Here is a 23,654-nt window from a genome sequence, read left to right on the forward strand (position 1 = left end):
GTGACTTTAAACAGCAGGTAATTATCATAATCCTTGTGGAGAAAAACAGTTGAACAATTTTACAAGAGTGGAAGAAACAGGATCAAGCTGGGATAATGAGTGATAGATTCAACGGCTAATTGTGGTTTACCTCTACCTGCCAAATTTCTGAATGTACTTTAATTTGGCACTGTGGACCATGACTTGAAATTTGTTGTAAAGATTTCATGAGTTGGAGTTGCACAAATCAATATACACCGGGGGAAAAGTTTGTTTTCCCTGAATAATTTTCAGCTTCTTTATGCAGGGTATATACAGCTATCCTTAAGTTAAATGTAAGACCTTTTTTCACTTTCAGGATTTTTGAAAACCATTTTTGGCAACCTTTTTAACGTTTATGCAGATTTTGAACATATATAACACGAGAAACAACAAGTAGATATAGACTCACTAGTGAATAAAAATAATACAAACTACATAAAATATGCAGTGAAGAGAAAGTCCCGAAACTGGCTGGGATTCACTGCAGTGTTGATGCATTACAAACCGTCATCATCTATCTTAAATGTTGCTGACATCACTTATGTCAGCAACTTCCGCTAAATGAACTGGTGACCTGCTATTATTTGATTTTAACATAAAACTGTGCTATAAGCCTAATGTGAACTCATGAGCAAAATAATCTTATGGCAAGTGTCTTAATTGCACGGCCCAGCCTTGTTGATGCCATCAACAAGATGTTTTTTGAAGAATGACACTTATCAAAATCTGATGATTGTACCTGGATTTGTCCTTACCAGACGTGAAGGACTTCGCGATGTCAGAGTTGGGAAACATTTCTTTAAATAGCTCCGCAATTCCTTCACCGGAGTTCAATGAGTGGTGTTTAACTGCAGTGTTTAGACGCCACATAACCTCAGTGTTGGTGTGGCGCTTATGGGCACTACGAGGTGTAGTTGCTGGAACTGTAACGTTGGCCAGAGTCCTTACAAACACCAGGAAACTGGACCACATTACACCGGTCATGAAATCACTACACTGGCTTCCAGAGTTTAAAATCTTACTGCTGGTCTACAAAGACCTGAATAGTCTTGGACCAAAATACATGCTTGATCTGTTAGTTCCTATGAAGCTCCCAGACCCCTGAGATTCATCTGGATCTGGTTTGTTGTGGTTCCAGAACCAGAACCAAGCAAGGTGAGGCAGCGTTCAGTTATTCTGCTCCTCACCGGTGGAACAAACTTCCTGTAGACCTGAGGTCTGCTCACACTGTCAGCTCCTTTTAAATCAGGCCTAAAAACATTACTGTTTACTGAAGCGTACTCTTAAATTAAATACTTAACAACTTGTGCTTTTTATTATTTTACCTCTTTTTTATCATTTTATTTCATTTATTAGGTATTTAAGCATACTCTTAAATTAAATACTCTCTGAAAGCGGCGAATGAGATGTGTACCTGTGGTACTCTACTGCCCTTAGTTTTCAGCAACTTGTGCTTTTTATTATTTTACCTTCTTTTCTCATAATTTTATCTCACTTTATTTGTTATTTACTGTTTAATTGTGTCTTGCCGCTTTTAATGTCAATGTAAAGCACTTTGAATTACCTTGTGTTGAATTGTGCTATATAAATAAACTTGCCTTGCCTTGGCTTGTACCGTGGCACTAGTTTGCAGGGTTGGCGGCGGTGCAGCAGTGCTGAAAGCGGCAGAAGTAACTGCTCTTGCCAGCCGCGTGTTACATTTCCAACTACTACGTATGATGTCAGCATCAGACGTAGGATGAGGATCTTTGATTATGTGCCCAGGCATGTTAAAACCTGCATTTTAACGAAGTAACACGAATTTTAGCAGATAGACCTTCAATTGGAACAGGACACCTCATAGTCTGAGAAAAAAAATACCTGTTTCTCAAAAATGTATACCTCGAAAACCAAATTTAGCACTTTTAATGACCTTAAATCTGGCAATTTTGGATTATCATCTTTTAATACTTTTTACAACCGTGCGGAGACCCATATTATGTCTGAACACTGAATCCAGCAGCCTGTGGCAGTCATTCTTTTCTTGACCCATTAGGAATCACAATCCAGGACTATTCATTTGGTATATTTACACGCTCATTCCTGTAAGTTTACACATCTTTTAAGTATTTGCACTGGAGACAGGGTACCAATCCAATGCGTTTTTGTGTCTGCTTTTAGTACGAGTGTTCAAGTGTTGGTCAATCTTGGTCGTTCTATTCACTTGATTTGAAATTATTTCAAATTTGAAATTTCAATATCGAGTGTATCTGGAGTGTAACTCCATCTCCACTTCACTGTACACTGATTTAGTTCCTTCTTTGTCCACATCAAATACATAAAGCTGACAATTTAATGGACTTGTGACACTTTATAGAGTGTACCGTGGGGTAATCCACCCTCGTCTTTAGCTGCTGAGTTTCCTAATCGGCATCATTGCACAAGTAAACCAACCAGTGTGCAGTGATGAATGTCCCCAGTGACCGGGTCAGACAGCAGTCTTTCCCAGATGCAGATCCAAAAGCAGTTGGCGAGACTGCATTCCAGGTGGTTAAGCTTCGTTTCCTTTTGGCCACACTTCAAAACAAATGTTTAAAGTTGCAGTATGCAAATTTCACACTCGAGAAGCAGCATCTCAAACCAAAGCCAATGAGGCAAAATATTACTTGGAGTCCTTTATTAGCAGGAATTAGCGGGAATCTCTATCTCGGGAAAGCCAGGGAATGTTTACTAGTGCCTTTGTGGGAAGGTTTTTAGCAGAGCAATGCAGTTTATGTGATGAAAGAAAGTCTGGATGTTTCCCTGATCTGGAAAATGCAGCAAGGCCTCGAGGATTAAAACACCCAGAGAGAGTATCGTCTTTTAATGGTGTGCTGAATTCATCCGGACGAGGTGATCTTCCCAGGAAATGTATGCAAAATAAATGAAATAGAAATGTGCGATTTGTTGCAGATTTGGGTTCAAAGAAGGACTCCTGCTGTACTGGATTTTCCATGGACCTACCTTACACTTGCAGGTGGTGCAGGCTGACTTGGGCATCTGCCACATGTCCCCGCTCAGGCGGGTGACGCCCGCGGGGTCCTTACACGTCTGCCGGATGTCGTACGACAGGTTGTCAGCCAGGCAGGGGTCTGTGACGCAGCGCGGGCAGCACTCACCCTCCGCCACTGCCGTGTACTCGCACATCAACACGGGACAAACTAGAGGCCAGCAGTCTACCTCTCCCTCCTGCAAAGACAAGGGCCAAGGTAAGGAGAGAAGAGAAAAAGGGTCAACATTACAAATAACATGTTAATGTATTGCCAAAATATCAAATTAGAGAGGTGGTAATTATGTCAGCCTTTACATACAGATGAGCTACAGATCATTCCCAGTGATTATCTGTACCTGCTTGTTTAGTCATGGGGTTCTACTCTATCTGGGTGAAAGGCAGGCAGGAGTACAGCCTGCATAGGTTGCCATTCCACAAATAGATAACCAACTACTCACACTCAATGCTAAGGGAATTTAAAGGGGACCTATTACGATAAATGATCTAAAACCTATTTTAAACAGGCCTTGAATGTCTTAAAAACAAGCTTTTGATTGTTTTTGCTAAATAAATGAGAAATTCAGCCTCTAAACCATGTCTTTATCTTCCCATTCTCTAACCTCATTATCTATGCGGGATTCTGAGTGGGCGGGGCTATGATAATGAGGCTCTGTGCTGATTGGCTGTCTGAATGACGCGATACACCGCTACGAAAAAATGGCAGAAGCTCCGGCCGGTGGAGTTACACCGTGTCCTAACTGCATGCGATGCGAGTGAGTGTCAGTGACAAAATCAATTCCATTGCTTTATTTTCTATTGGACTGTCCTAACTGCCCACAGCGACGCAGCGCTGCGCAGCGCGATGCGGCGACGCAGCGCGATGCGGCGACGCAGCGACACAGCGCGTCGTTTTGAGCTGAACATTTGTTGCATGCCCTGCTTCTATTCTCTTCCTGCCCGCTTGCGTTGAAAGCTGGTTGAAAGCGCTGTAGGAGACAGCCATGGAAGAGGAACGGCTCATCCAGTTAGTTGAAATGAGAAGTTATCTCTATGATACCTCCTCATTTCACTACAAAAACCTCAATAAAGTGGCAGCTGCTGGAGGGAGATGGACAGAGAGCGTCCGATGTCACGCAGTGCTACACAATAGTCAGACGCTCGCATGCAGTTACACAGTTTTATAGTTGTGGGCGTGGTTTGCATTTTGGTTACGTAACCAAAATGCGCAGAATCTGAACGGCTCGTAGATCCACATCACACTGGACGGCTCATCTGGGCGCCTGTACAGACACTGCAGAATTTGGTTGCTTTCCTCCTTCTCTGAGTTGGCAGGCTGAGGGGAGACCACTTTATATATGTTAAAGCAAGAAAAAACGTGTTTTTCATAATAGGTCTCCTTTAAGAAACTCCAGTTAACCAGCTACATGCTTTTGGGCTGTAGGAGGAAGCTGTAACACCTAGAGGAAACCTACGCAAGTGCAGGGGAGAACTTGCAAAGCCCACACAGAAAAGATCCTGCCAGTATTTGAACCAGGAGCGCTCCACCTGTGAGCCAACAGCTAACCACCAAGCCACTGTGCTGCTTTCTGCCTTCATTTCTGTTGAAAAAAATCCCTGTACCCTTCAGTGAATATGTGAGTGTTTGTTTTTATATACGGACCATGCAACGGCACTGCTGGCAACCGTACAGCCAAGACGCTCCGCTGCGGTAGAGCGAGCGCCCGCTCTGGTCCAGACACTGACTGCTGGGCCTGTTGTCACAGCCAGGACAGCAGTACGAGTCCTCATCCGGGTCTCCACAGTCACAGGGTCTCCTTCTGCAGTACGTCTGCCCGTTCTGTAACACAGAGAGCCCGGCGGTGAGAACCACAGAACCATTATAATCACAATATACACCACTGTAACTTGGTTTCCCTGGTAACATCTGACGGTTTAACTACAATGTGCCTATTTTTGTTCATCAATATTATATTCTGATGGAAACATTATACTTTGACAATTACATCTGTAAAAAGCAGAATGCTCAGATACACGTTGTCAATGAAATATTTAGTTTACTTGTTCAACTTCTGCCCCGATCCTACAGGACTGCTGTTGCTTGCTTATCTGTGATAATTATGGATGCAATTTATATTTGTCCATTGCAAATGCACCTTATTTGTGAAAAACCTACCCTATTTCAACAGTCACAGATCGAGGGATCATTTTAATCCCATGTGAATTACTGAGCTATGCATCCAATGATTTGCAGGACGTCTTTTTTTATTATTTTCCTTTCCTCCAGTCCCCTGTTCTGCTTCTTTCCAGGTGTAATTATGGAAGTGGATATAATAATCTATTATATTTTTTTGTAAAAAAACTGAAAATAATACATTTTCTAGCGTTAAGCTTCAGATTGACACATATTTAAAAAAAGCCTGAAGCCCATCTGGCATCAAAGTGAAACACTAGTCTGACAGCACAAAGCCTTTACTACGATGAAAGCTCTGGTTACTATTATCTTCACCGTTACCACAGCAACCTAAATATAGACATCATTTTATTAGGTTTTATCACCTCTCAACACGTAATGTGTTTAATGATGCTAGTGACAACATAGCTCCTTAATTATGGATAAACTGAATTCATATCATGATTGAAAGTACGATTTTATTTTTCAACCAAAACAAACCCCGATCCCCCCTCCCCCGACTACAGTAATGTATTCATGGTGTGAATTTAAAACCATCTGGGACATTTTTAGGAAAATCTTATCTCTGACAAGGATGTAAAGCTTTGATACAGTTTGTAAACACGATTACTCAAAAAAGTCCACCCTTTATCTACACCCACTTCTCCTCTTCGGGGTCTCAGGGGTCAGCTGGAGATTCGCCCTTCTGTCTTCCGGCAAAAGGATGTGAAATGTACCAGAAGTGGAGCTCTGTTTAGACGGGAGTGCTTTGTGATATTGAGAAAGATCCAGGAACATTTCCTTTCATCACCACTCACTATAACTGTTCAGTGTGTTTCAACAACTTTCTGATTTCAAACAGCACTTTAGTGTAGTTCTAAATCAGCGCTGCAGGTTTGGCAGCTCGGTTGGCAAACACAGACCCACACTGCCATCTCCATTGTTCCACCGGCCTGTGGGTTTGCTGGCTCTTCACGTCAACCTGGAGAGAACTTTATGACCCATTTTACAGAGCAGAGCCAGCAGTGTCTGGCCCCAGGACTATTTTGTTATAGAGATGTAAAAATGTTACATAAAATGGCTATTAGAAAATGCATGAGGAACATAAAATCACTCTGCATGCCATTAAAAGGGCAATGCGGAGCCAATGTTTTATTATGGCATATTGTCTGGTTGCAGCGCAGCGGCTCAGTTCGGGGGTGCTGATACCGATGCCCTTGGTCTTTACAGTTACGGCCCTCGACTGGCTGGGAAAGCACTTCCGACTGGAACCTTGCTGGCAGGAGGAATTGATAAGGGGACTGTTCATTTTTCACTCCAGCACTCAGTCCAGGGTTTGATGTTGTTTAACAAAATAGCATTCCTTTTCTCTTTTCTTTTTTAATAGCATCTTTAAGATGAATGTGAAGCCTGTGGATAGCTTTCTTTCTTGCTTGTTTATTTATTAACAGGTGTGATTGTTGGTCGACACAGTCATGAAGAAGATTTTCATCCCCCAGGGTATTTTTGTCAGATGTAATTTCCTTTGATGGAGCAATTTGGTTTATAACACGCAAGCCTTTAGAGATTTCCAAAATCTGGTTTTCTATTCAAATCTGTATAGTAAATGTTTATTTCTATGTCTTTCTTATTAAACGATAGCGAGTTTGTGACAGTTTTCAGTCACTGGGACAGAGAATGAAAACCAGTAAAGCTGTTAAACGAGGCGTACCCCTCCATTCTCACACCCAGGTAAAAGTACCTCACTTTCTGCTCTGCTACATTTGTCCCGGCTCGGTTTTTACCAGAATTGCTCTTATTAACATGTAGTGACTTTGTACTGCTCTATTTTAAGCTTTAAATTTGCAGCCGAATTTATTATTTAAGCCTACGTTCCAGGTTATGTCATTCTGGGAATACATATGAAGAAGACAGATACAGTATGTATTTAAAAAGAATGAATTTCAGACATTGCATCCCTGATACGATGACATGCTGCCATAAATATGTTTAGTATGCTTGCAAAATACGAAAGTGTGCAAAACGACACCAAATTGTACACTGTTACATTTTTCAAAAAAATACGTACGACCTAAGAGACTCCAGAGTGTCTTCTCTAAAATATGCTGAAGTTATATCTCTCTACTGATAACATACTTTATGGAATTTGCCTCAGTTTATTTAGCGGGGAACAGTTGTAATGTCCTTGCAGTAAATCTAGAATTTTATGAGCCGATAAGCCTCATTCAAATCACAGCTCTCAGCTGTCATTTCAGTCCAAATCACACTCTCTCAGCTTCACATTAATCTCACTCTCTGAGCCGTTCCTTCCCACAGACAAGTGTGATCAATATCTCACATTCCTGCAGCTGCAGTGCTCCATTTTATTCTGACTTCTGAGCAGAAAAATGAAACGCGAAGCTGCCACAAATACTTTTCAAAACATAAGAAGACAATGGTGAATAAGCAGGAATGTAGCTTTTTTTTCTGAATTTGCACATATTTAAATTAATATTCAGCGATATGATATTTGTTATGTGTGCTGCACATTTAGAACAAGACTGGATTCTTTTGGGTATATGAGCTCTGATAACGTTATAGTCATGGAAACTTGTGTGAACATGTCTATTAATAAGGTTATTTATGCAGTTGAACGCTTTACTAGAATAAATATTATTCCAGCATTAATTTGCTGCTGTAATTAAGGTAATTACAGTTAGTCTTCAATACATTCAGGGTTGAATTACTGTCAAGTGTTGGGTACTTGTTTATGAATGGCCAATTTGAATTTCCCTCCCTTTTATTTGATGAGTGCCAATTCACATCAAAAGTCATCTCAGGGTATTTCAAACAGGAAGTAAACAGGGGGGGAAGAGGCACTGCCTCAATTGGAGTATCTCGGGGTCTCATCTATGATTCATGGTAGAATGAAGTGGGAGATTTAGTTTAGTTTAGTTTAGTTTATTTAAGGATCCCCATTAGAAGCACACATTGAGATTGAGAGGTGAATCGGCACAGAATCTGCACTCCGAACCCCTCAGTTTGGGCAAAGAGAGTTCTGAGCCAAAAGACAAGACTCTGTTTACCAGTTGATCGTTCCTCCCCTCACCGAACAAGAATGCAGATACAAACTGCTGAAATAAGTTTCCTCTGCAGGGTGGCTGGACTTAGTTTTTTTTATATGGGAGGCACTTTGAGTCGAGCTGGTGCTCTATGGGCTCAAATTAATGCCATAAATATTTTGTATCTGTAAATAAACTTTGTACTTTTAGAAATATTTTGTCCGTATTTTGTGTTTAGTTGTCATCCAGCCATTCAATACACGTAACTGACATTGATGTATTCCCAGTGATTCATATCAGTGGTAAATGTACTTGTGTACGGTTTATTTTAATATTTACCGTTCAAAAACGAGCTCACTGCTGTCAGTCCAATAGACTAACATGACAGCGAGCTTTGTTTTGGAACTCGTGGGGCCTCCATGAACCACGTGACCGCTCTGGCGGCGAGAACAAAAGTTGTCGCCACTCTGTTTTATCCACTGCTCTGGCTTTGAAACCCGTGTCAAAGATCGCTGATTGGTTCTTATTATTGGCACGTCAAAACAGTGCCATAATTCGCCGTAATTCGTAGTTGTAAAAAAGGTTTGTAGCTTTTGAAAAAAGTTTGTAGCTTTTGTACAAAAGTTTGTAGCTTTGTATCTACAAGTACAAATATTTTATGCACACGCACAAAATATTTCTACAAATACAAATATTTTTTGCACACGCACAAAATATTAGTACAAATACAAATATCTTTTGCACACGCACAAAATATTAGTACAAAGTTTATTTACAGATACAAAATATTTATGGCATTAATTTGAGCCCATAGTGCTCCTCCATATTAAAAGCATTAAAAGTAATTTTTGGAATTGTGAAAAAGTGAAATCTTTCTGGAAAGATGTACATTCAGTTTTGAAAAAAGTACTTGGATATAAGATTCCATTGACATGTACTGTCTTATACTTGTGTCACATTACAACGGTAGTGCGTGCAGGCAGAGGATCGCTGGTTGGTTAAGACACTCCTTACAGCTACTAGGAAAACCATTACTAGAAGCTGCTATAAACCTGAATCGCCTACTCTAAAACAGTGGCTGGATATTATGAAAGAAATATGGACGATGGAAAGACTGACCCATATCCTGGGTTTGAGGGAAGGGCTATTTGAGAAGAGATGGCAAAAGTGGACATTTTATCTAGAGAAAGTATAAGGATGCAGACCTTTTTTTTTCTTTTTTTTTGGATAGATTATTAATGTGCTTACCCACAAGTTTATGTTCATGTTTCTCTACGTTTTATTTTTGTTTGTTTGTTTTTTGCATTTGTTTTTGCTTATTCTATTGCACAGTGAATATACAGATGATCTTTGCAATCTGGTAAAAATGTGCAGTTGTAATAACCTGAAAATCCAATAAAGACAAAGTGACAAAAAAAAAAAAAGTAATTTGAGGTGTTTTGTGCATCTTATTAGAACTCCTCCCTGGGGAAGTGTTTTAGGCATGTCCGACTGGGTGGAAGCCCCAGTGGAGAAGGACACCCTGCAGACGTTGTACAAGGTTTCCTGGAAGAGGGAGGCCTGGCTCTCTGCTAAAGATGCTGCTCCTGCAACCTGATGTCAGATAAGTAGCGTACAATGGATACTAAGAAGTAAACAAGTTCAATACAAATCCAATTATAAGAATTCAGTCCTGTTCAGTATATTGGTATGTATGTAATGTCATCTCATTAACAGCCAACCCAGCTGACCTGTCTGCCACTATAAAGGGCTAAGGAACTCAGTGGATCACTTCAAGTGGGCCTGTGAGGTGAGTTCAATGACAATACAAGTAGTAAATGTACTTGTAGTTTGGGAGGATGTCTTTCATCCAATATATTCATTGTTTGATCCCCAGTGCCTCATAGTTGCCTTTGGGCAACACCCTGAACCCCACATTTCCCCAGTAATGCTCATCAGCATTACAGCTCTGCACATCGTATATATTGCATGTACATGTTTAAAATAAGTAATACTGTACAGTTTATGTGTGAATGTGCTTTTAGATAACCTAAAAGCAGGGTTAAAATGTGTCCTGTAATTGTGGATCATTTACTATTCAGATTAACTCAAATCTCTTATCAGTTAACTTCATGTAGTGAATCACAGCAACAGCTTGGAAAAGCCAAGCCATTAATTCTGAATCAAGAACAAGGCAATTCAAATTCATGAGATATTCATGCTCTCTGTCTTCCCTCACATTCTCCTTGCTCACACTTAGTGGCAAAACAAAACATGATTTGCCACAAATAAAATTGTTGGGAGTGAAAATGACAAAAGCAGTTCCATTAATCTACAGTCAGAGGACGGAGAAGACTACAAAGCGGTGGACGACCGACATAAGCTTGATGTTTTCTTTTGCAGCAGATGGTGGGTTTTCACTGCAGTTATGTACTGGTCTGGTCACATAACTATGTTGTTCCAAATCATACACAGCCCCACTGGAAGTGTCCAGTGCAGCAGATGAGGCTCCAAATTACACTAGTCTACAAAGGGAGCAACAACCGCATTTGACCAGTGACCAAAGCAGATTGGATCAGTCACGAAAAAAGCCATGTGTGAAGTTAACTACCTTTTTTCGAAAAAAAAAACAACAAAAAATGGCACCTTATCGCATTTACTTTGATATGTAATCTCTTGCTTTCATGAGTGTTATCTTGCTTTTTTGTCCCACGTTTTACTGCACAAATAAGTAAGGAAAGGTCATTAAGAGTACTTGATGTAGCAAATCACTTCTGACAACATGGAGGCAGCTACAGCCATCTATAGGTCGGAATACCGTTGCCAATGAGTTGGGACGGTCCAGAACATCTTGTAATACCCCTCTGATGTGTCTTACAGAAGAAGCTGACACACACGTTCTTGTGGCTTGTGTCAGCTTGTGTCAGCTTGTATCAGCGCATTTTTAGTTAGAGATTCCAGATCACTTTTTATTTACTCCAGTCAAAAGTAATGGGACTTCGAAAATGATATATATCAATAGCTTTGTCTTCTGGCATTCAAAATAAATTTACACAAGTTGCTCTGCACCTATTGCATCTCAGCAAACATAAAATTTAAGACATGTGTTTTTGGCCAATAAATAATGACACAGTCGACAGCGAATTGCAAGCCCAGAGCTTAGTAAATCAGTCTGCAGCGATTCATTTACATATTCTCTTCCCTGTATTTTGTGCACTGGAAGGGAAACTTCCATAAATCCATTTACAACAGGGCAAGGATCACTGTGGCCCAACCTTTCAGGCACTAATTTACCACTGTGCTTGGAAAGTAAAAAGTGACAGCCATTTATTAAGGTCAAAATAGTGCTTGCACCAGGTGCTATGTGATAATAAATCTGCCCTTCAGTAATTTTTTTACAGGAAGTTATGGAAAAGAAAGGCTCAGTTAACGTTCAAAAATTTTACGAAGGAACAACGATATGTTATGCAGTAAATGACCACTGTCTCTGCTTCACATTCTCTACCTTGCAGGAGCATATAGCACAGCGGTCAAAGCTGGGTTTCCAGTCTTCACCGTTGCGTCTAATTTCTTCTTCCTGAGGGCAGTCGCCGCTGCAGCCCGGACCAGATATGCACACGCAGTCGTAGCCTCCTGGGAGGTTCACGCACACACTGTCATTCCAGCAGGTGTGTGTCTGCAAGCCGCACTCATCAATGTCTGGAGAAACAAAGAGAAAACCTGATTAAATGAATTCTTTCATGTGGTTTGCAACATACAGTAAGTGCAGGTATTTTGCATTGTGGGAAAAACATATACTGTAGGAATTGTGTGTGTTTGTTAGCTTTCCTGGAAAAAGAACACCAGAGTTGGCAGATATTATATAATATTCCCATTCATTTGGAAATTCTTTTAATTTTCTTTGGTCCTGGCTAAGATATGTTGTGTTATATCAACAATTTCCTAATTTAAATTATAACTGGCAGTATTTAGTGTTTATTGAGCCAGAGCTCTCTTGTTGGAGAGATGTTTGTAATGAATAATAATAATTTATCATTTGTGATCATTATCATTTTGTTGGCAGGCAATATTTTTATGTAATTGGAACATAGACAACTTTGTTGTGACAGCAGACATGATTTTTTTTCCCATCATCTGTTTTTATTTTATTTTATTGGGGAGCTTACAAAGTCACGTCTGCAATTCCTACCATGCACAGATGGCTGTTTCATCTTCCTCATGTTCTTCATCCATTCCTACAAAAATAATAACTGTAGCAGGAGAATTTAAAAGTCAAAACTAAGAGTGTGTCCTTTACCCCTGAAATTGTGCGAATTGGAATCAATATTAGATTGCACCTAATCGAAACATATCATTTTGGGGAAAACTCCTATATACTCCAAACAATAATTTTCTTTCCCGGCAATTTTAAAAGGAAAAAGAAAAGAAAAAACCTGCATCAACAGCTTCCATAACAGATCACACACTGTGTACGAGCTGGCTCCCTTGGACATGAGGCAGCTGCTACAATGAAGAGTTGGTGTCTTATAAAAACGTGGTACGAGTAATCTAATGTTCTAACTCCACTCGCAACTTCCCAGAAAATACTCACTTTACACAGACATCTAACCTGTCAAAATTAAATTGGTTCTGGACAAACAGTCTTAATCTTGTAAAGACAACATAAGATGAGAAAATGGAACATGAATGAATGGAGTTATTTCATCGCTGAGCTTTGTCAGCACTTAGTAATACGACTTAAAGGTAGGGGAAGTGATTCTGTGAGACTTCTAACCCAAAACACTCTTTTGCCAGTAAAGTCTTCTCACTACCTGATAGACACCTTTCTTGTGAGAACATTGTACATGACCGTGGCTCTAAAATTGGAAATAGAGTGATGGCAGCCTGTCCCCCACCCCCTAAACATAAACATCACAGTCAAACAAGTTTTTTTGTTGTTGTTGTTGCACACTTATTTAAATTAATCTTGAATAGGTGGGTCTAAGGAGAGTCCCCACCTTATGGAAGACATCCTGCACCATTCTGGTCCCATTAGGGAACCAGCCCGGTTAGCTGAATGACAACTAACTGGTTTCATCCACTTGACATCTGATGAAGACACTGGAGTGGCTCTTTCTTCTTCTCTTCACACCCAAGGTAAAGCATGCCCAGGGCCTTCTACAATTTCCCTATCAGGCAAATGTTGGTGTTGAGGATACTATCCTGTACATCCTTCACCGAACCCACTTGTACCTTGATAAGGGAAGCAGCAAAGTCAGGATCCTCTTTTTAGACTTTTCTCATGTGTTTAACAAAATCAAGGTCCTTATGCTACAGGAAAAACTGTCCAGGATGCGAGAGGATCCCTGCCTGGTGACCTGGTTTGGCTGCTATCTCACAGATAGACAACAGTCAGGTTGGAGGACATCACATGTGACACTTTGGTCAGCAGCTCTGGTGCTCCACAGGGAACGGGGCTGGCCCCTCTACACTTGACTCCGTACACCTCAGACATTTGTTAAAGGAGCTGTATGTAAGAGCAATAATAAAACGAATCATAAAATGACCCCGATATGTCAACAGACATTTAAAAATCATGTTCATTTCAAATACTTATGTCACTGACAACAGCACTCAAGCCAGGATATTCCAGTTTAAAAAGAGGAGTTGCAGCCCTCAACTGATGTTTATGTTGTCATTTTTTGTTTTGGCCTGAAGCTCCACCCTCCACCTATCTCCCAATCACCAAGTCAGTATTGTTTCTGAAGCTCCACCCTCCACCTATCTCCCAATCACCAAGTCAGTATTGTTTCGGCATCCGGGTTGCCAGCTCGGCTCTAATTATCGCAGCAGCCGCTACGAACGTGTTGGATGAAAAACCTGGCAACCTCTGGTCGGGGGGAGGAGGGGGAGGGTACACGCCGCTCAGCAATATTTTGAAAGTGACTGCAGTACCAGTTTTGGCCATTTCTTACAGACGGCTCCTTTAACTTGGAGCTGTTTCACATGCAAAAATATGGAGATGACACAGCCATAAGGTGTATCAGAAATGGTAGAGAAGATGAGTACAGGAGCCTTGTGAGAACTGGTCATGAACTTTGGGAAGTCCCGGCCACATCACTGACCGGTTCTGATTGAGGGAAATGAGGTTGAGGTGGCTAGACAACAAACTGGACTAGTCTTGGAACACAGAGCATCTGTATAAGAGAGGCCAGAGCAGGCTGCATTCATTAAACATGTGCAGGGAACTCCTGTGTACGTTCTACCGGTCTTTGGTTGCTGGCATCATTTTTTACATGGTGGTGTGCTGGGGGTGTAGCATATCGAAGGACTCCTCTAGGTTGGATAAACTGATCAGACGGGTTGGTTCTGTGGTGAAAACAAAGCTTGACTCTCTGTTGACAGTTGCAGAGAACTTTGGACAAACTGTCCACCATCATAGGCAATGTCAGCCTCCCTCTGCATGTTGTCATAGCACACAGAGAAACCTAATCAGTGATTCCAGGCCATTACACTTTACAACTCTGCACTCAGGGGGAGGGGGACATGGAGGAGGAGAGGAGATACGGGTGATGATGATGAGTAAGAGAAATAGCTTCTCATTTCTCTCCAAACGGATGTGCAATATCTGACTTTGGATGTACTGTAATGACACTTGGTTTAAAAAACTTGTGTGAATGTCTTATATTTATGAAGTTTATGTTACAACTTTTTTTAAATCATTTTTCCCTTCCCATATCACTGTACCACTATTATTTTCTATATTACTGTATCTCCTATTTAATTGGTGCTGTGCTACTGAAACCCTAATTTGCCCAAAGGAACCTCCCCAAGTGATTAATAAAGATCCATCTAACCTAATCTTGGCCATAGCTTGTACATCTTCTAAAGGTCTGAGGCTTTGATTAATGATTAAAGAAAGAAATTAGGTCATTCTTTAGGTGCCTCCAGACCAACAGAACTTACCACCACAGAAAAGCTGGACGACATTTACCTCTACTTTTCAAAGTCACCAGGGTACCAAGAATCTGGCCTTCCCTTTTACCAAGTCTTGGCATTTAACTCTCTTTATAATCAGTAAATGTGAGATGTGCAGAGAGAAAAAGACCAAAGTTCTTTTGACAGCAGCTCTGCTCATCCCCAGCAGCAGCTTCTGCACACAGACATTGATCACAGTCATGTGACACCATTCATGCAACTCAAATAACATTCTGTCAAAGACCTAAGTACAAAGACTGAAATACCCTCCAACAATTGGGGCAAAGGCTTTCAGTTGTCTTTGAGCAACATGTTAGGCAGGTCAATTTTCAGCCTTTGTAGTATGATGTAGTTCATTGTCCTGATTCCTTACTGACACTATATGTCCAAGTCTCTATTTGAACCCTTCCATCAGGCGATCCAGAGTTTAATCGACCACGTAGTAACCATTTTAGCCCTTGTCAGACTACATGATCTCACTCTCAGACTCAGCTGCATGTACTTTGTCATTTTCAGGACAGAAATTTAATGCTTAAATCAATCCCGGCCATCAGATTTAAAAAAGCAGATGTCATCAAGCAGTGTCAAACATGGCTCTACCTGTTATTCTTCCCCAAGTTGATAAAAAAAAAAAATCAAGTTTAATCATGTACGGAAATTCGATTCCCCAGTTCCGTGGTCTTCATTCCAGGTCCTTGAGAGCCACTGGGAATCGAAAGCATGGAGGACAGTGGCTCTTGAGGACCAGGAATGCGAACCACCAGAGTGTTATGTCTTAAATTTTACTTGTTTTTTAAATTTTCTTATCAGTTCATTAGGTCTGAGAATCTTTTGGCCAGAGATTGGCGAGTATTAATGATATTATAGCTACTTTTTGCTTTTCTCTTTAGGTGTTGTCACAGCAGATGGCCTCTCTCATCTCCCCCAGTCTTCTGAATCTTCTTTTAACACCACATCCAGAAATCTATTCTTAGGTATTTCCCTTTTTTTCCTGCCTGGCAGATCCATCTTTATGACCCCACAATTTTATTCACTATCCCTCCTCTTAATGTATCCAAACCATCTTAATCTCTTCCTTCTCCCAAGACATCTTCCCCTGACTGTTCCTCTGATGTGTTCATTTTTAATCCATCCTCTGCCACCTCCCGCTCTGCTTCCCATCTCTTGCCTAATGCTGCTCTCTCTCAGCCAAATAGAAGAGCTGGTCTCACTACCGTCTTGTAAACCTTTCCGTTACTCCCACTGATAGTTTCTTATTACAGATGAGTTCAGACACCTGTCTCCACCCACTCCACCCTGCCCACACTCTTTTCTTCACCTCTCTTCTATATTCTTGATTGCTCTGAACGGTTGAGCCCAAGTATTTAACCTCTTGTATCATCTTAATCTCCTTTCCTTGGATCTTAATCGCTCTGCCTGCTGCCCCCTTCATTCGCACACATGACCTTCAGACTACAAAATGTGTTTTGTGGTTTATAAATATTGAAATATTTTCTGAGATGTCTACATGATGACATAACGGAGAAAAGCAATGAAAGCAGGCTCTGAATTGTTGGTTAGAGCTCACCCAGGCAGATCAGAAGAAAATTGTTTCAGCAAAGGTGTATAACCTACAATGCCAGATCATTGATTTAGCAAACGGTTTTGAGATGCATTTAGCAATTTTGGGGTTTTATAAAAACTACTGTGAGGTGTAGGCTATTTTTTAAGAACATAGTGTCTCAGCCTACACCGTCAGCTTTGTTTCAGTGATGTGTCGGCTGATCCGAACTGAGCAGTTGACCGAGGTCACTGCAGGTGACGGGTCAAACAAAAATATGCATAACTATATTCAGGTCGGGTTCGGTTGGGCTGGTTAAAACTTTGAAGATAGAAAATTAATATTTAAACACAATTTAAAGCCTTTAAAAATGCAAAAGCTATATTAATCATAAATACTAAGACATTATTGGGTAACGAAAATGCAGCAGAAGCTTTCAGCACAGGCGCAGCTGTGTGACACAAGGCAGGTGAAGGAGATGGTCTGGGGAAGGTTGAAGACAGAGGAATTGAAAACAAAAAGATATACTAAAGAAAAAGTTGCAATTTTGAGGAAATGGTAAATCAAGCTGATGCATGTGTTATATTTAATTTGTTGATCTGATGAGTCATCAGTTTTTGAACATTTTTCCTAGAGCAGGGAAACAAGATTTTTTTTCTTTTCTTTTCTTGCAGACCAAGCATCCTAGATGGTCTTTTATTTCCATATTTCGAATAATAATTCTTATTATTAATTCAGCCATAATTCATGTTTAATTTGTTGGAATTAATGTGTTGGATTAATAAAGACATTTCTCAACAATAGCTGATCTTATCAATGGATAACAGCAACAATATGTGTCAGATATATCCAAAAATTTGCCACAGATGGGAAAGCCCTTTTTAAGTCTGGGCAATAGGCTGTAGCCCTATGACAATGCTGGCGCATTATGTCATGTCTTGCTTATGTGAGATAATCTCAGATGACTATATGCATAATGACATAGCAACACCCACAGAGGACACAGGGTTTAGTGCAGGAAGTCCTTTATTCAATCACACCACCACACGTGCACCAGCAGAACTTTCTCCCAGCAGACTTCTTGCTGGTGTGCAGCCACTTCTTATGTAGCCAGGCAGGGTGGAGAGGTTGAGGTGTAGCCAATCGGCTGAGTGGCTGCTGCTCCACCCTGCCACACACCCCCATCGCCCAACTCAGGCCGGGGACCATCCGGCCTAGCCAACTCCACCCAAACCCCCCCCCCTGGAGCAGGAGAGGAAGCCAGGAACCGCCATCCGAACCCTCCGGGCCTTTCAGCGTCGGACCGACCGCCGAGAGGGCCGCTCTCGGGACTGGGCCCAGGGTGGCCTCGGGCCAGACGGCATCCGCGGCCCTGGCCGGGGTGCGCCCAGGACCACCCCCTCCCCGACGCAGCACTGCTCCAGCAGCTGGTCCGCCTCCGGAGCTAGCGCGTCCAGGACCGCCTCGGCGACCTCCGCCACCGACGCCTCCGCGACCTCCGCGACCTCCGCCACCGACACCTCCGCCTCGGCGACCTCCACCTCCAGGACTGCCGTGACGAACCTCAGGCGTGGCGCCGGGGTGGGTTGCGCTGCGGGTCCTGCAGTCGCTGGGGCCGTCTCAGGCGCCGTCACTTGGCGGCCCGCAGCCTCCGCTTCCCACCCTGTCGGCTGCTGCGCCACCAGCGCCTCCAGCGATGCGGTCTGCTGCTCCCACTGGCCCTGCAACAGAGCTGCCAGGTCTGTCAGCACCTGTGCAAGCGCCTCCAGGGTCCGCTCCCCGCATCCCTCCTCCATCCTGCCGGGCCCCACGTTGGGCGCCAGTGTAGCAAGCTCGTTGCCACTGGGGTCGACCGACAGGACAGAGGACACGGAGTTTAGTGCAGGAACTCCTTTATTCAACCACACCGCCACACGTGCACCCGCAGAACCTTCTCCCAGCAGACCTCTTGCTGGTGTGCAGCCACTTCTTATGTAGCCAGGCAGGGTGGAGAGGTTGATTGGGCAGATGTGTACCCAATCGGCTGAGTGGCTGCTCCTCCACCCTGCCACAGGTACTAACCACCAAGCCACCCAGTTCTGGAGCATTGTCTGCCTAATAAGTTGAGTTGCTTTTAAGTCAATTCATCCATCTATCCATCCATTAACTTCCACTTTTCCAAATTCGGGGCGCAGGGGCAGCACCATAGGCCAGTGATATGCTTCCCTCTCCCCAGCCACATCCTGGAGGAGGGGTACAGGGGGCATTTTCACCATATGGCCAAACCACCTCAACTGGCTCCTCTTGATGTGGTGGAGCAGCAACTCTATTCAGAGTCCCTGCCGGATAACTGAGCTTTTCACCCTCTCTTTAAGGGAAAGCCCAGCCACCTCATTTCAGCCACTTGTATCCGCAATCTTATTCTTTTGGTCATTACCTACAGCTCATGACCTTCCTTCTTTACTACAACAGACAGTTGCAGAGGCTGCACCAATCTCCCTGTCAATCTCCCGCTCCAGTCTCCCCTTACTCGTGAAAAAGACCCAGAGATACTTAAAGTCCTTCACTTGAGGCAGCACCTCGTCTCCTATCCAGAGAGGGCATTCCATCCATTTCCAACGGAAAACCATGGTCTCAGATTTGGAGAGGCTGATTGTCATTCCTACGGTTTTTACACTACGTTGCAAACCGCTCCAAGGAAAGCTGGAGATCCTGGTTTGATGAAGCCTGAAGGACCACATCATCTGCAAAAAGCAGAGATTGAATCATTTGGCCACTAAACCAGACTCCCTCCATCCCCTGATGGTAGAATGCCTTCTCAAGGTCCGCAAAACACATGTAAACTGGTTGGGCAAACTCCCATGTCCCCTCCAGGACCCTAGTGAGTGTGAATAGCTGGTCCAAAGTTCTAGACCAAGATGGTGCCCACATTGTTGCTCTTGAATCTGAGGTTTGACAATTGATAGTACTCTCCTCTCCAGCAAACCTGCATTGACCTTACCATGAAGGGTGAGGAGTGTGATACCCAGTAATCGTAACACACCCCCTCCATATTTAAAAAGGGGGACCCCCACTCTGCCAATCTGGAGTGCCTGCCCCCAATGTCCAAGCAATGTTGGAGAGGTGTTCCCAGCAAAACCTCTCTATACATTTGGGCTTGCTGGGCCTTTCCGGCATCTTCCCCTGCCACCTGATCCAGCTCACCATTTGGTAGTGATCACTTGACAGCTTAGCTCCTCTCTTCACCAAAGAACCCAGAACATATGGTTTCATATCCGATGATACAATTGTAAATCGATCATCAACCTGCAAGCCAGGGTTTCCTAGTCCCACGTGCACTTATGAACACCCTTATGTTTGAACAACAAACCACCATTCGGGTTCAGATCAGAAAGGCTGTTCCTTCCAATCACATCCTTCCAGTTAACACTGTCACTACCCATGTCAGCGTTGAAGTGTCTCTGTTGAACAATAGAGTCCCCTTTAGAAGCACTTTCAGGGACACCTACTCCCCTCAAACTCTCCTAGAAGCCTGGATATTCTGAACTGGTATTTAATTCACAAGCTCAAACAACAGTTAGAACCTGCTAAAGGCACAGGGAGCCTACCCTTTCGTCCAGTGCAGAAAACCCCAATGTACTGGCTGTGGCCTGGGTGCTATAGGTAAGCCCTCTCCAGCCACAACGCCTCTAACCACGGGCAACTCCAGAGTTGAACAAGGTCCAGCCCCTCTTGAGGAGATTGGTTCCAGTACCCGTAGTGTACAATGCTACATCATACATCATGCTACATCATAAATACTACATTTAGCCAGAACCTTACAATCTCACGCACAAGTTCAGGCTCCTTCCCCTGAAGAGAGGTGACATTCGATGTCCTGAGAGCCAGTTTCTGAACCTGAAAGTCAGCTTGTCAGGGCCCATGCCTTGCTACCTGTATCACATGGCACTGGACCCCCTTGTACCCTGCTGCGAGTGGTGGGCTCAGAAGAGGGCAAACACATGTTGCTCATTGGGGCTGAGCCTGAACCGGCGCCATTGATAAAGCCCCGCGTCCAGGCCTAGCTCCAAGGTGGGGCCCCGGTAACGCTTGTCTGGCTGAGGGACATGTGGCTCCCTTTTTTGTATCCATTATGGCCAATCCCTCTGGACAAATTTGCCTGGGAGACCCAACCAGGGGTATTTACCCTCGATAGCACAGCTCCTGGGTTCAAATGGGCACACAAACCCACCACACCCTCCACCACGATATGGTGGTTGTTTACAGAGGCTTTTAAGTTTAAAGTGCCTTCCATATTTTAAAAATACAGTATTTCTTTAAATACACTTAAAAAATAGTAGTTTGTATTTCATTTTTAAATGATTTTTATGTAGTTTGATATATTTTTGCCTTTCCTTGCTTTAGTTATAATGTGATTTAATATTTGATTTGATTTAATTTGATTCGATTCAATTCAAACCAAAATTCAATTCTGTTAGGTTCAAACCCTTAACATTCGTATCATCAAACTTTCTGGAGACAAAAAGAGACACAAACACGGTTAATTACTTGCAGCAAGGAGAGCAGTCGGGGACTTGTAAAATCTCCAACATACTCTAACTCGTCTCTTCTGCTCCCCTGCTTTTATTCACTCTGGGTGTGCCCTAGTTTACATGAGCTGACTGCGCCCCTAAAGGGAGGGGAAAAGGGAGTGGTCGCAGTCAGTTCACAGGTATAGATTGTTCTTGTTCTTGTTTGTTAGCAACAAGAAGTTTCATCTTCTCTGCAGATTTCTGCTTTATGCTGATAATCAGGAAACTTCTTGTGCAGCACTTTTTAATCACTTAACACAGCATTGTTTTATCAGTGTGTCACAGGCGTAAGCAAATTATCACACGTTCTGTTAATAGCGAGCATGATAACTTACTACAATAATTCCAACAAATTCCTCTCTAAAGTCAAGCAGAAAAAACTTTAATCTAATGAAGTGTGCGTGGGCATTCTGTCCTCCAACTGGAAGTCCACAGATTGATCCCTAAAGAGTCCCTGGGCACTGAACCCCACATTGCTTCCATTACCACAGCCATTAAGGAGTCACAGCCAGCGTTGTCATTGTTGTAGCAATCCTCGCTGAAGAGGGAGCACTGAACTTTCAGACCAAATAAGCACAAGCCTTTTTGGAATGTTCACAAACTGAAGGGAGTTGTTTGGCAGAGAACTGCATATTATCGGCTAAAAATTTAACACTCCGACCTTATTTATATCTCTCAGAAGAAAAGGTGATAAGTACCAGATCAAACAGATACTAAATTGAGATTCATTTTTTTCTTCTGTATTACATCACTGACTGCATCAAAAGAGTCATACAGTTGTGTGCGGATCCTCCACAAACTGCATTCCTTCTTTTTCTTGTCATGCCATAGCAGACTATTTGGCGCCCTAATTGACACCAGTTTAGGACACAGAACTGCTAAAGCCTCTATCTCTATCTCAAAAAAGTTACCATATCAACTTTGAAGCAGCACCAAAGCCAGTATTACTTCAAATTAAATATAAACAGATTTTCAAATACATTTATTTTAGCTCACTTGTATTGCTCAGAATGTTGTTGGTTGATGCTCATTTTTAAATAAAAAACAAAAAATCTCTAATTGATTGTGAAATTACATCAGAAGTCAAGTATTAAAATATGACTGTTTTATTTGCTTTCCTGTAGCTGGATTTCTCATCTCAGCAAATAATGGAGAGCCAGTTGTGACACTGATGCCACTGCTTCCTCGCAGATGTGCTCCTTGGACTTTACACACTGTGAACCGAGCTAAGCCGATCACCTACTACCATGAATAACCAAAACCAGTAAACTAAGTCCAAATGTCATGAAATGAGGCTGTTTGAAAGTGAAACAATAGATGTGGTCAGTGTCAGGGTGGCTCTCCATTTCACTTGCTACATTTTGTTTATTAATCTGATTCTACAGACAACAGGCCTTCATGAGTTCATTTCCTCTATTACAGGAAAAAGAAAGTCAGTAAAGTCAAACTTGAGATTTAAAGCCAAACTCTATTTTTAATTTAGCAAACAGGCATTGATATCAGTGTAATATCTGATACTGTATTGCTTGTATGCCTGGTTGAGACTCTGGAGAGTGTTTCACAAACAGCTAAGATTACAAGCTTATCCGAGTGCAGAAAGTTGGGACTTTTTAAGAATGTGGGAGAGAAGTAAAATATCTTAGCTTGAAGACAAGATAGAATGCTCCTAAATTTAAAAGGTAACCTTTTGAAAGAAGACAGTGATAAGCTACCATAACTTTAAACAGAAAAATCAAAGCAGAAGGTTTGCATCTTAACCCTACTTTCTCCAAACTTACTTAAATAGGTTTTGACGTATAGTGAAAATGACAAAAGTATAATTGTCTGAATAATACTGGACCTAAATGCATTTAGATAAGGGCTTTACTGAAATGCACGCTTATTTCTATAGTATAATTCAACAACAAGGTGATTCAAAGTGCTTTTACTACAGAAGTTTTTAATGACAGAGAAGACACATCAATTCACTTTTCAAGTGAATTGATTATAATTTGACAGTAATTTTATAAATGTTCTGACTCCTTATCTAAACCCACAACTTAATAATGCCATATTTTTGTGACATATTAATGTTACGGAGGGAAGGAAACAAATATGTTGAGCCCCTTCAGATATATTTAACACAATTTTTTTGTGTTCTCCAGTGGGGAATGGTGAGTGGTCTGCAGCAGATAGGCCTCTCTATGGGTGGACATAAAGCCTGGCAAATGCTCAACATACCAGCAACAACAATACGCCGTGACACTGCGGAATATGCGGTCTAATTGGCTGCACTATCAGTTCCTTAGGATACGTGAAGAGGGGGAGCGAGAGAGAGGGAGGAAAAAAGCTCAAGATGAGAATTCATAGTGCCTGTAACAGACTATTTGCATGCTTTGAATGAAAT

The 23,654-nt window shown here is 42.1% G+C and overlaps 1 protein-coding gene across 1 annotated transcript in view; it reads right to left on the bottom strand.

The window, feature by feature from the left end:
- Nucleotides 1-23,654, bottom strand: part of LOC133458088 (protein kinase C-binding protein NELL1-like) — a 362,160-nt gene that overhangs the window by 9,937 nt on the left and 328,569 nt on the right. Inside the window, exons 17-19 of the mRNA XM_061737631.1 lie at nt 11,727-11,920; nt 4,692-4,868; nt 3,004-3,228 (exon numbers count right to left, since the gene is read on the bottom strand). Of these exons, the coding sequence (XP_061593615.1) occupies nt 3,004-3,228; nt 4,692-4,868; nt 11,727-11,920 (596 nt within the window). The remainder of the gene's footprint in view (nt 1-3,003; nt 3,229-4,691; nt 4,869-11,726; nt 11,921-23,654) is intronic.

The sequence above is a fragment of the Cololabis saira genome, chromosome 2 (assembly GCF_033807715.1).
Source record: "Cololabis saira isolate AMF1-May2022 chromosome 2, fColSai1.1, whole genome shotgun sequence".
NCBI lineage: Eukaryota > Metazoa > Chordata > Actinopteri > Beloniformes > Belonidae > Cololabis > Cololabis saira.